General features: G+C 37.3%; 1 protein-coding gene across 3 annotated transcripts in view; it reads right to left on the bottom strand.

Annotated features, from left to right (window-relative positions):
- Positions 1-14,573, bottom strand: part of LOC106459540 — a 110,048-nt gene that overhangs the window by 39,976 nt on the left and 55,499 nt on the right. For all 3 annotated transcript variants that reach the window (XM_022386050.1, XM_013919164.2, XM_022386051.1), the window contains exon 6: positions 12,013-12,153. In XM_022386050.1, coding sequence (XP_022241758.1) covers positions 12,013-12,153 — 141 coding nt within the window. The remainder of the gene's footprint in view (positions 1-12,012; positions 12,154-14,573) is intronic.

Here is a 14,573-nt window from a genome sequence, read left to right as displayed (position 1 = left end):
CAGGAAATTATAAAATAATGGAATTTTGGTTGGATAACTCAGTCTAAAAATGAAAAATATCCATAAAATCTGAGGTTTTCTGTTAAATTTTATAAAAATTTCAAGTGAAAGATCTAAGAAAGGGTTTAATAGCTTATGTCTATATGCAATTTTGGCTAAAAATATCATTTTGTAAAAAATCATAACTGTTATGCATTATGATGTTGCTTTTGCGAAGCCCAAAAATTATAAATGCCACCAAGACAGAAATTGACTGTTTTTATGTCAAAAATCCACTAGTAGAGGTTTTCAAGTTTGTACAGCAAAAGCTGCACCAAATATTAATTTATCTTACTTCATATAAAAAAAATTACAAACAGCATATTAAATAATTAATCCAATTTATTGTAGTGAGTTTAATATTTGGAACACAAAACATGTTACTGTATCACAACAATTACATAACATGCACTACAATGGAGAGGCATGCTGCAAACTTACAGTAAAATGTAATATTTACTGTGATCACTGAACTATCTATCATGGTTACACACATTATTGACATCATTGCTATTTTACTAATCATGAATTGTAGAAATATAAGTCAAATACATATATTAATGGATTAGTATACATTTTACAGTTGTTGTCTATACAGTGTGTTCAACCATATAGTCATATCCAAAGCATGAAACTATCAGTGGCTGGTTTGAGCAATGAACCAGCATACAACAGAAATTTACATTACACATTTTCAATCTACATAAATATTATTGGTTGATAAACTCTGTTTTACTTAACAGGACACATGGTATTTCAATCTTCATCACTGTCAGACTCATCATAACCTGAATCATAAACTGCACTTTCCAGATATTGTTTGCCAGTCATATCACTGTTTGTGCAGGTGCACACATCATCTGGTACTTGCTTTCCTGTAAACCAGGTTAGGACAAATTTGTCATCATGAAGTCTCCATCCATGATGCCGAGGATTCCATGCTATGAGGTTTCTACACGTTAGCGACAAAGTTTTTTTTTTTATTTTCTGTTCAAGCACAGGTTTTGATGGTGGAAACATGCTTCGGTCACATCCCTTTATTTTTCAAAGGGTCTGAAAGATTGTTTTGGTGTGAAATGGTCAAGGAATATGTGGTAATAGGCTGAATCCACAGATCTCAGAGTTTGATTTCTATATATATGGCAAACAAATGACTCAATGTCCTGCTGAACCTCCGGATCAAGGATTTGTGATTCGCCGAGTTTGCAAACTGCTGAGGTGAAGGCCTTCTCCATAATAGCTAATGGTCACACCTTTTCTTTCTTAAAAAAAGGCTGTGGTGTAGTCTAACCCTGTAAAGGCGTGAAGACCTGGTAATGCAGCACACATTTCAGGACCTATATGATGAGCTATTGCAGATACATCGATGTACCGCCATGTACTGTTGGAGTTCTTTCCAACATCATGCCACACTTTCAGAGAAAACTTTGACACATGGGCCAAGATAATCACTATGATGTCTGCATCATCACAGGGAACAACAACGCTGAAAACTGAAATGAATTTGAAGATCCACGCAAGCCATGTGTCAGCTTCAAAGTGATCATACACTAGCTTATGTATTTGTGTTCGCACTACTGTGCTGTTGTTGACTGCTTCATAAAGCCATTAATAGAGGACTGTATTAGGGCCTCTGCCATTCTTCTAATAAGAAAAGAAGTAATACTCTTTTAAAGCCTGGAGAGTGTAGCTGGGGATGAAAATCATTTGCTCTGGACTTGAAATTTTGTAGTAAGTATATTCTCCACTGAACCCTCTAGCCTCGTATGTGGGATCTTTGATTGTGGTTTCATTCCTGTAACTGTCACAAAGAAAATGAACATGTGTTGCAGTGCTCATAACTCTCTTTAAAAGAGCTTCAGTGATGCCATCAAATGTGGCTGGATTACTGACCTGACTTTAGATGACAAACATAACATCTACAAGGGAAACATCAACACTGGATGGTGGCATTGTTTTAACCTTGCCTTCTAGTTTTTAGTCAAAACTGCCTTATCAGTTCTGTTCATCATGCCATCCACATGAGCCAGGAAGAGCGGGACAGGTTTCAGTGGGAAGCAGAAAAATGCTTTCAAGTCTAAATAATTAGTGACAGCTAAATAACAGGAGTCTACCTAACAGGTCCCAGGTTCCTTGCAAATCTCTGATTTTTTTGTCCCTTGCTGAGACCTTAACTTTGATGGTGTCAGATTCAATTTTCTGGACCTTCCGTTGAGGTATGGCTTTTTCAAATCTTTGAGAATCTTGCAAGCAACCTGATTTGAGCTTCTAACACCACTTGCTTCCTATTTCCTGACATGAGATCAAATCAGTTTTGACTTTGTCAGACATTGCCTTGCCAGTTGTTAGACAGTACAATTTCTCGTTATTGTATGTCTGGCTGAAAGGGTTCAGAGTACTTTTAACACAACTGATGATCTTTTGAAGGTCATCACTGTCACATTTAACTCAGTGCTACTGAAGCTCTTGAGTGGTATCCTCCCCCTTTTGCAGACCAGCCATACTGAGAAGATGAACAATGATGCTGCTTCTGGCCACTTGGGTAACCATCCATTTTGTTCTACTCTCTTGTGATGCAGTGATGGACCTGATGCCAGTCCTGCATGATGCAGCATCTGCATTCACAGTCTGCTCTAATGTTAAATCCACATAAAAAGTTTATTACTGACTTATATCTGTTTATATGTATTTTAATTGCCTGTTGGTATAAGATTATTAATTTGAGTGTTTATCTAATCATTAAATAAATACCTGAATTAATTACTTTTATTATGTTGTTTCTAATTGTCTTTTTAATATAAAATCAGATAAATTACCACTTGGTGCAGCTTTGCTATATTTTTGTGTTGGTATGGACTCCACAGAAGGAACATCATGACACATAACAGTTATGACATTATACACATTTTTAGCCAAAATTGCATATAGACATAAGCTATTAAACCCATTTTTAGTTGAAATTTTTATAAAGTTTAATGGAAAACTGCAGATTTTTCGGATATTTTTCATTTTTAGACTGGGTTAACTACACAAAATGCCATTATTTTATTATTTCCTGATTACATCATCTATTTTCATAAAATTAAAACCAAAAGGAATATCATACACCAACTCATAATGGATTCTAGGGCTCAAATCCTGTAGTTTTTTTTTTATCTTGGCATAAACTGTATCATGTTTCACCCACAATCCCCCCACTGGTGCCACCAAGAAATTGATTTTCTTATTTTACAGCATTTTCTGAGTAAGAATACATATTCAAACCTTTTAACCTCAGACACGTGAATCAATTGGTCTTGGCTCCTGGACTATTTGGTACTGGCACCCCACAAGTTTGTATTTCATGAATGTAATGAAAATTTATTAGCATATATATATATATAATAAGCATTAAAAAGATTTTGTTGGAGATTCCATTATCAGTCCTAGTTGTCACCTTAAAGTTATAGTGGATAATGCCTGTGGTAATAGCTCTCAAATGAGTTTGGGATATCCCATCTATCAGACAAAATGCCAAACACTGATGTTAAACTAGCCAGCAAACATGGAAAATCAAATAAGGGTGTTGAGTTGAGTGCTTACATCCACAATGTCTCAACTCCTACTACCCTTCACTGCCTGCAGCCAGTTGTGGGAAGGCAGTTACCCTTAAAAGTTCTTATATTTCCTAAAGTAGAAATGAATTGTTTGTTTGGTGTTTAATGGTGCAAAGCAACTAGGCTATTTTTGCCAAACAATTGGTAAAAAAACTGCAATTAATACAGGATAAAAAGAAAAAAAAGGCAAGTTAAAAGCTAAACAATGTCCAAAAGGTTGGTACAAAACTCAAATATATGTAAAAAGGCCAATGGTCCATAAAAAGCTAAAAAACAATGAAGCTGGACAGTGTCACCATCGCCTATGACGCTGTCCAACTTCAGGGGTAAACCTGTAGAAAACAAATGTCTGAAATGGTGCCACTGCTGGCATTCATAACAGTGGCAAGAAAGTAAAAGATGGGCAATTGTGATCTGAGTGTCACAAAGACCACACATTGGCAGATCAGTCCCACATAAAAGAAAATAATGGTTTAGAAAACTGTGACCAATGTATAGCTTAGCCAAGACAACTTCCTCCCTTTGATCCTTATGGAAATTAGATGGCCAATTGACAACAGTTGGTTTGATCTGGAAAAGCTTATTATGAAGTTGCTCACCCTAAGTCGACTGCAAACTGGTGCAAAACAGTGCCCTGATCACAGGACTATAATCCACAAATGGAACAGGCAAAGCTGTGACAGCACCAGAGCAGATGGACTTAGCTGTATTGTCAGCAAGCTCATTCCCACAAATACAGACATGGCCAGGAATCCAGAAAAACTGGATAGAAATGGATGACAGAGAAAACTGAGCTAGTTGTTTCTGAATGTCTAATAGAACAGGGTTAGAACTGACATTAAGCAATTCCCGGGCCCATAGAGAGCTAAGAGAGTCAGTGTAAATAGTACAGTTAGTGTACTGCATAGCTTCTACATAATCTATGGCAAGAGAAATGGCATACAACTCGGCAGTGAACACAGAAACTGTAGAGGGGATCCTGTGAGGAACCACCAAGCCACAACAAACTATGGCAGAGCCCACAGAGTCACCTGATTTCAAACCATCTGTGAAAACCGGAACAGAAGACTGGTTTGAAAGGTGTTCGGCAAAGAGAAATGGTACTTCCAATCAGGAGTACCTGCTTTCCTCAGATGATTCAAAGAAAGGTCACAGGTGGGGATGGTAATAAGCCATGGTGGGATGGGCCGATCATTGGACTCAGCACGATTATCGAATGGCAGACCCAATTCAGCCAGCTGCACCTGGATACACAGGCCAAAAGGAGGAATGGCAGCTCGTCTATTCTGAAAGAAAAGAAGACATAAACCCAGGTGGGATGCTGTGGTAAGGATCAAAACTTGGCAGCATATTGTAAAGAAAGTTGTAAACAGCAGATGTGAAGAGGAGGCCCGTGTGACTCAGTGTACAGACTCTGGACTAACGAAGTGTGGAAAGCCTCCCATGCAGAGCTGAAGCCTCAGATCATGAACAGGGTCCAATATCTTCAAGGCAGAGGACCTAGCAGAACCATAAACCAAAGTCCAGCTTTGATCATATGACGGCACGATAAATCTTGAGCATGGAACATGAATCTGCTCCCCAAGAGGTGGAAGAGAAGACACAGAGGATGTTCAGTGCCTTTGTACACTTGACACAAAGCTGCTTGATGTGAGAAATGAAAGTAAGAACCATGAGAAGAACAACACCATCAAGATGGAGCTAAGGATCTGGGTGTAAACTCTGTTGATGGCAAAAATGAATGCAAACGGTTTTCGAGAAAATGAGAGTAAAACCATTTGCTGTGGTCCACTTCAACAAGCAAATGAGGGCAGTCTAAAGCTGCCACTCAATAAACCTTATGTTCGATGACTGACAAGAAATGTGAAAGTCATTGACATAGAGGCCATTTGGAACAGTAGGAGGAAGTTGTTTAGTGATAGTATTGATCTTGATAGTGAAAAGGGTGACACTGAGGGAAATGGTCGAACCCACAAGGATTTGGAAACTCTGGTTTTCTAAAAAGTTGCAAAAATAAAAACGGGTGAATGGCCATGCAACCCATATGAATGGAGGTCCCGCAAAATGCCAAACCTTCAAGTGGTATCATAAGCCTTCTCAAGATAAAAAAAAAAAAACAGAAACAAGATGCTCTCTCTTGAAGAAGGCTTCCTTGATCGAGGTTTCAAGACGAATTAGGTGGCCCATGGTGGAGTGATGTCTACGAAAACCCCATTGGGTAGGTAAGAGGGATTGTTTGATTCAAGGAACCAAACAAGATGAGCATTAACCATCCTCTCCAAGACCTTACAAAGACAGCTAGTCAAAGCACTCGGACAATAATTAGTAGGAAACATGGGATCCTTTCCAGGCTTTGACAAAGGTAGAACAATAGATTTGTATCAGGAAAAACATTCTTTTGGCAAATCCAATTTAAAAGAACCAGAAGAAGAGCAAGAGAGGCAGGAGAGAGATGGTGCAGCATGTCATAGTGAACGTCATCAGGTCTGCCTGATGTACTGCCAGATTGATGAAGAGCAAGTTTAAGTTCCATCAATGTAAATGGGCGATTATAATCATTGAGACAATCTGCCCAAAAGAAAAGGGGCGATCACTTAGCCCGAGACTTCATGGCCAAGAAGGTGGAAGAAAAGACAGAAGTACTGGAAAAATAAGCAAAGCTCTCCCCGAGAGTGTCGACAATACTCTGTACTTCATTAACTTCCTGGCCATTGGAGAGCAAGATGGAAAGGGGATGGGAAGAAAACTTCTCACTGACCTTCTGAATATTGTCCCAGATGACTTTGAAACTAGTGGTAGAACAGATACTGGTTGTGAACATAATCCAAGATTCCTTCTGGCTTTGATGTCTGACCTGCTGAGCATGGGCACGTGTCCGCTGGAAAGCAATGTGGTTGGAGAGAGTGGAATACCTGCAAAAGATATCCCAGCCCCATTTCTGAGCCTTCCACGCCTGCTGGCAGAATGGATACCACCATGGACGAGGATTTAGGGAATAGAATGAACAGCTGCTTGAATGACACAATCAATTACTGTTTGTTTGCTATGGATTTCGTGCAAAGCTACACAAGGGCTATCTACACTAGCAGGCCCTAATTTAGCAGTATAAGACTAGAGGGAAGGCAGCTAGTCATCACCACCCACCGCCAACTCTTGGGCTACTCTTTTACCAACGAATAGTGGGAATGACCATCACATTATAATGCCTCCATGGCTGAAAGGGCAAACATGTTTGGCGTGACAGGGATTCAAACCCGTGACCCATAGATTGCAAGTCGAGTGCCATAACCACCTGGCCATGCCAGGCCCCAATCAATTACTGCCTCCATGCAATCGATAACAGATGGAAGACTAACAACAGCTGGATTGAGTTCCGAGAGAGTGGTGAAGGCAAGTCAGTCAGCCTGGTCCAACTTCCACTATGGCACTCGGGTTGGGTGGTATCTACCACAACGAAACTCCCTCAAAACAATAGGAAAATGATTACTGCCACATGGGTCACTGTTAACACTCCAAGAAAAATGAGAAAAACGTGAAGGGGAACAGATAAATAGATCAATAGCAGTAAAAGACTGACTAGGCACATGAAAATAAGTAAAAGAACCAGTATTGAAGAGAGAAAAGTTGTGATCTGAGAGTGTACATCCCACAGAACAACCTCTCCCATCAATATCAGCATCACCTTAAAGTGGATTGTGTCTATTAAAGTCTCCCAATATGAAAAAGGGAGATGGCAACTGTTCTACAAGACCATCAAAATCTGATTGATCGTAAGTCTCTCCTGGAGATAGGTAGAGAGAACAAACAGTGATGGTACGACCCATGGAGATACAGATGGCTACAGCCTCCAAAGGTGTATCATGTGGCACAGACAAAGTGGGTACATGCTGGTCAACCAGCAGTGCCACATCTCCATGAACTCGTTCATCACACAACCTGTCATTCTGGTATAAAGAAAACTGCCAAAAGGTGATAGTATCAGCAGGTCTCAGGAATGTTTCCTGTAAGGAGACACACACAGGATGATAGGAATTGATCAAAGCCTTAATGTCATCCAAATTAGAATGGAAACCTCAACAGTTCCACTGTATTGAAGTGGCCCTTTTTATTTAGGTACAGTAGAACCCTTCTGTTTATGATCACACCGTTTTTCTTTACTAGAAGGAAGTCTGTCGACTTCACAAGGGCTTCATGAGCACTAAACCCAAACACCAACATTAGAAACAATGTCCACAACACCTGTTGAGAATGCCCAACACTGGTACTTATTTAACCCTAGCCCAACAGGACAAGCTGATTGACCCTGGAGGAGCCACCCGTCTACAGCAATTCAAGGCCAAAGTGGTGTGTTAAAGTGCCACTGACACCCTTCAACCACCAAGATCCTCTCCTCCCCTTCACTGGTTGTGATGCACAGCAAAAATGTGGATGGATATTCAGATCCCAGAGGAGGTACACTGAAAACACAGAACCAGCCCTGGGAAGTCCCCTCACCATGTACAGGAATCCACCTCAAGGGGTGGAAATGAAATCACCCTAAAATTTCTACTATATGAAACTCCCAACCTCCACCCTTAACAAAAAATTAAATAAAATAAAACTAAATGATCTTATTCAGGTTACCGGGATGGAAAAACAAATTTCAAGTAGGTGAGCTTGTCTCGGCTTTCCTATGTTATACTTGAATAATTTTTTAAAAGAAAGGGAAGAGGTTGGGAATGAATGAACTATGTTAGAACTATTAAAGCAGGATTTGTAGTTCTATCTAAGATAAGTTTATTTAATTTCCTTTGTAAGAGCAGAAGTTGGGAGTTTTATATATTTCTACTTTAGGAACTATAAGAGCTTTTAAGGGTAACTGCTTTCCCACAACTGGTTGCAGACATTGAAGGGCAGTAGGAGTTGAGATGTTGAGGGTGCAAGCACACAACTCCATTCCCTTAATTGATTTTCCACGTTTGCTGGCCAGTTTAACATTATGTTCAGATTTTGTCTGATAGATGGGATATCTCCAATGCATTTGGGAGCTAATACCACAGGCATTATCACTATGACATTAAGATGACTGACAATGGAATCTCTACCAAAATCTTTTTTAATATATATTTTATATTGAGTTCTTTATTGTTTTACAATGCTGATTTAATTGCCTATTAACAATTAATGTAATCAGTAGTACTGAAGCTATGTATTTCATTACGCATCATATACACACACATGTATCAGTGCTACAGCAAAATATATCTTTAGTTTATATAATGAGGTGAGATAGCGAATTTATTTATTATTCCTTCTATCGTTTAGTTTATCTTTGAATTTTTAGTTACATTAAAACACTAACTCACCTTCTAGCTGATCACATTTATTTTGAATAACTATGTATACATTTATGAAACTGACACCAGCTTCCCTAGAGGTGATGTACAGATATTATTAATATAGCAACACATTATGTAAATTTATGATCACATGAGATATACTCTCATGACCTAATGGAGTAAATAAATACCCTGCAATCAGCTTCATGAACTCAGTCACAAGATAGTTAGTGAATGATACAGTGAATTATTGTTGTTTGTCACTCAATATCGTTATTAACACAGGAAGGTGATTTTGGAAAATTGTCCTTTTTGGAATTTGGCTTTTTTTTTTCTCATGGTTCTTTTTCCTGATTGATTATTTGAAATAATTAATATCAATATTTATGTTTTATTGTTCATTAAAAGTAGTATCAAGTCCTGGTCAGGCATGTGTTTATTAACTGTGTCTTTGATAAATGCTAAATTTTATTCCAAGTGTTATTACAGTTTAATATTTTTTTGTTGTTGAACTCTGGTTGTAGTAGCATGTTATTTTATACCATTACACTGGCAGGACACAAGAGTATATTTCATGAATATAATGGAAATGAAGTAGTATATAAACATTAGGGTAGTCTATATGTGCAGGCAAAATGTGAGGTTAAAAATTCTAAAGTTATCACCCCTAATTTTTTTCCAATGTACAAAAACATATCAAATGTCAAGTTCATCTATTTTGGACCATATTGAAAGGTTGATCAATGAGGTTTATATTCTAAACTGTAGTGGCCTGGTGCCATATGTACTATGTAATATAAAAAAATATTTGTTATGTATTATAAATGCTTTATTTAAAGTGTATCATTTTATTGCATATATGACAGTATAATTACAAAATAGTATGTATTTGGTATAATTAGTTGCTTTTGCACTGTTATTGTTTCCCATTTGGTGTTAGGATCTTCTATGATCCTGCACAACTTGAGGAAGAAACTGTTTATGTTATTTTTTCTTTGTTGTGATGGCTTTATTCTCATCAATATGGGCCACACCCCTTTCAGCATTTAAGTGAACTGTTTGTAATGCCTCCCTGTAGTCCTCTCTGAACTGTCATGACATAAGGTCATAATCCAGCAATCCAGGTGGAATCTCAAGGCATCTGAAGAAGTATGTTGTGTTCTTCATGATTAAACTTTCAACTGACACATCCTCAGACTTCTGGATATTCATGTGGATGTACCTTGGATGTTCATCCATACCCTCCTTCTAATTTGGTACAATTACTATTACTCATTTTGTCTCTATGGATACAACTGAATCAACAAATCTAAACCAATATGTTCCTCATTGAGATTCCATAGATGTCCAGGAAATTTTTCACAGACAGATTTTTAAAATAACAAAACTCAACTTCTTACACTTAACAAGACATTTAAGGAAGTTAAGATCACAGTGAGGAACAGAAATACTTTTAATTCATTGAATTATAAATAACGAAATTTGTTAAAGCAGACCACACTACATGAATGTTTCCTTGAGAGAAATTGTAATTTCATAGCATATGAAGCATCTCACATGATCATGAGCCAAAGTATTGCTCTAATATACTTTGAAAGACACAGTAAAGAAAAAGAAAATTAAATAGTTAAATTACATAAACTGATGATTGTTTCCAACAGTGTACAAATGATTTGATAGTACAGAATGTGATAAATCTTTCAAAGTTTGGTGTTCAAACCTAATAAGCCATGTGAATAAGTTAAAGAGAGAAATTTCTGAAGAAAAAATGTCTCAACAATCCTAGATACAAAAGGATAGTGTTCCTGATAATTCTGAAATTATTAAAGAAAATTATGGTTTATGATAAACATATTCACCTACATTACATAGGACTGATAATATTTAACCCAGTCATAATTTTGTTGAAATATGATAGCCTTGAATCAAAAACTTGTATATTTTCCGTATTAACAATGCAGTTTTAAATGCAGCCATTCTAATGTTCTCAACTGAAATAACCTAAAAAGTAGACTAGTACTCAAATTTCTTAAATTGTGTTTTTTGTAAAAATATTAAGTTAATATATATATATATATTTTTTTTTAAAAGATGTTTTGGTGGTAAATATAAAAGGTTTATATTTATGCAATGAATTCTGCTGTAGTCATAATGGAAGTTTTTACTACATCAATTAGTGATGATTGAAACAGCTGTCTCCAATTACATGAAAGACAATAAACTGTAATCTTAATTTGTACAGTTATTATATAACTCAAAATGCCTTTGAAATGGTCCTATTAGTTACACAAGTGCATGTAATTATATTTATAATTATTAAATGATATTATACATTTTTGTTGTATTTTCATATTCATAGATTTAGTATTACCAAGGTCATAATAAATATATTACTATAACACTGTTTTAATTTCAAATTAAATTTGATGTAATAGTTATGTTGGTCGTAGTAAATTAATCTTTACTAATTTGTTTACAAAAAAGTATTATAATATTTTAAATTGAATAACTACTCAATCAACAACTACTCAATTCTTCCACTCTGAGTATTTTGTGAAATACTTTTAATTTATTGAATAAGAAATAATTATGTTAATTAAAGTAGACCATGCTACTAAACCCATTATTCTCTTTAGTGCTGTTCTAAAATTGAAGTTTTGCACCTATTCCTAACTACTAGTGGCTCAATTTAAATATAATTTCTGATGGAAGACCTCTTTTACCTCTCTCACAGACAATGAACATCCAGCCACTCATGTTTTATTGCATAAAGTGGAAGATGGTCAGAGCAATACTCTAGATAAGCTCACAAAAAATCTTCAAAGTTGAGTGCTCTTAGCAACAATAATATATGCAATAAAACACTGTTTAGATGTCAAAATGTAAAACTAGATTTCAAGTTGATGTTGAGATGCATCACCAGTTATTAGGATTCTAATCAGTAGTTTTGTCTATATGCACAACCTTACTAATGAGTAGATACATAAAGCTCCAAGATAAACCATATTGTACAGGATATATGATAATTCTAATATATTCATCACAAAATCATTAAATACCTAGCCAAAGAATAGCTTTGTCCACATCAAAAGGATAAACCATTTCTCCATCAACCAGGCCTGGAGTATCAATGAATGTGACTAGACTGAACTTTTTTTGCTTGGATGTCGATACTTCTGTTCCCAGATAATCAACAACTTCTGTGAAAGAAGAGAAAAAACATTATGTCATAATCTTGGAGGAAACCTCAACTAAGCCCCAGAATGTACAGTATTCAGCAAAATCAAATAATTTAATAATCCCTTAATTTTGTGATATTTATACATGTTTAAAATATCAAAATAATAACTACTAAAAACTTGTTTTATAAAGGAACGTTTAGGCTACAAGATACATCTCTGCAAACATGTGTAGTAATTATGATGACAACTACTAAAGCAGAACATACTTAAATTATTTGAGGTTGTGTGCTTACTCAGTCCTAGGTGTTACTTTTTGTAGCAGTGTGGTACTGAGGCATATCATCCATTTTCTACCATATTTTGATGTAGAATTTTTCATACGTTTTCAGTTATTCTAAATCTATGCATCTTTCCCATAACACGTGGTCAAGAAAATCATCTATACTATATTAGTATAGTATACTAATGCACTTTTGAGGATTGGCATATACAAACCAGAACACTGGCAAATCAGTGAGGAGGAAGAGTGGGAAGTGGGTGAGAGGCGGTAAGTACCTATTGGAAATTATAATTTTCCTATACTGAAAATGTATTTCCGATAGGTACTTACCTCCTCTCACAAGATTAGCTACTCTTGTTAATGAACGCCACAAGCTTTGCACTCCTCCACTTGTTGGAATTATTATATTTCAACATATCTCTCATGCAAATCATCATGTATCATCTCTTAACCAATAGTAACAATAGCAATGCATTCGACTCCCTCTATACTCATTTACCAAACCTTCACTTTGAAGTTTGGCAGAAGGTGTGAGAACTAAAGAAGTGAGGAGGAAGGGTGGGAAGTGTGAGAAGAACTAAGTACGTATCAGAAATACATTTTCAGTATAGGAAAATTATAACTTCTGATATGGTATTTACCTATTCTCACATGATTAGCTAGAATCCCATGTTGAAAATAAGGAGGGAGTGGTGCAAAAGAAATACTCTCGAAAGCATCCGAAGGATACCCCTGACTATGAGAGATATAGATCCGAAGATCAGAAGAGGGGAACTGCACCACTTTTGAGGCAGATATACTCTTCACCCCTTGTGTAGATTGTGTAATGCACAAGGGCAGAAATTATGAGGTGTAGAGTGGCTGGGGCACGGCAGACCATACTCGGTAAGTCCTTGAACATCCTTGTGAGGTACTAACATCCATGTGGGGGTTGGATGAGGATCATACCATCTTCACCTCAAATCCAAGAATCGGGGATTAAGACTGATTTCTGGGTATGCCACGAGGATTCTCAGTGTTCTATCAATCCATGAACAGAAATCCAGTATTGAAAGGTTGTCTATCACATGTAATCAACTCCCCCAAATACAGCATAGTCAGCACCATCCAAAGGCAATAATATTGCTGTAAGAAGAGAGATAGTCAAGAAGAGCACCAGAACAATCCCACGTACTACTGCTGTGTCTGAAGACACAGACAGAGCAATTGAGGGAGGAAGATAGACAACCTGTACTCATGGGAAGACTTATGTTGATTGGTTCATTCTAATCCAAAACCTCTACACTGGGAACTCACTTCCACCTAAAGGTAGGATGAGGTCTCCCAATTGAAGGGGTGAACTGCAGTTGCAATGATTCAACTCCAGTGTGTATGTAAAATGTATCAGGAGGCCACGTCATCCATTAAGGTGACAGGTCAACTCCAGTGTTTGTGTAAAAAGAAGAGGGAGGCCACATCATTGTGCAAGGTGATGGCTCAACTCCTTGGTTCTGTAAATAGTAGGAGGAGGCCATGTCAACCAGGAAGGCAATGGCTCAACTCCAGTGATTGTCTCATAGCTATCAATTAACCAGAAGGTGATGGTTCAGCTCCAGTGATTGTGTAAATGTTAGTAGGAGGCCACGTCATCTGTGAAGGTGATGGTTCGACTCAAGTGGTTGTGTAAATGGTAGTAGTAGGCCATGTCATCCAGTAAGGAGATGGCTTAACTCCAGTGTCATTGTATAAACATGATCAGGAGGCCATGTCAACCAGCAGGGCAATGGCTCAACTCCTTTGGAGGCCACGTTGCATCTACACCAGCAGAACACCACTGCCATACTCTCAACTCAATGGTTTGAATTTTTTTACATGTTGAACTCATTCAGGAGGGTGCTTCCTTGGTCAACCACACCAGCAGCTTGGAACTGGAAATGGTAAGGACTCCCATACTCCACTCAAGGAAAGGAGGGTGACAATGCAGTGGAGAGCCCAGAGGAATGTCACCACTGGAGAAGTGTAATGGGTGACAATGAAACCCTATTTTGAAAAGCAGACCATACCTGGTTATTCACTCAAGGCATGGCAGAGATAGGCAGCAATCCCCTTTTGCTTTACACATGCAGTCCATAGGTAATGTGGTCTGAAATGGGCATGTTTATGAAGGAACTTACTGCAA

Source organism: Limulus polyphemus, unplaced genomic scaffold (assembly GCF_000517525.1).
Source record: "Limulus polyphemus unplaced genomic scaffold, Limulus_polyphemus-2.1.2 Scaffold624, whole genome shotgun sequence".
NCBI classification, from domain to species: domain Eukaryota; kingdom Metazoa; phylum Arthropoda; class Merostomata; order Xiphosura; family Limulidae; genus Limulus; species Limulus polyphemus.
The sequence above is the reverse complement of the archived record's forward strand: the minus strand, read 5'-3'. Positions and strand labels throughout refer to the sequence as shown.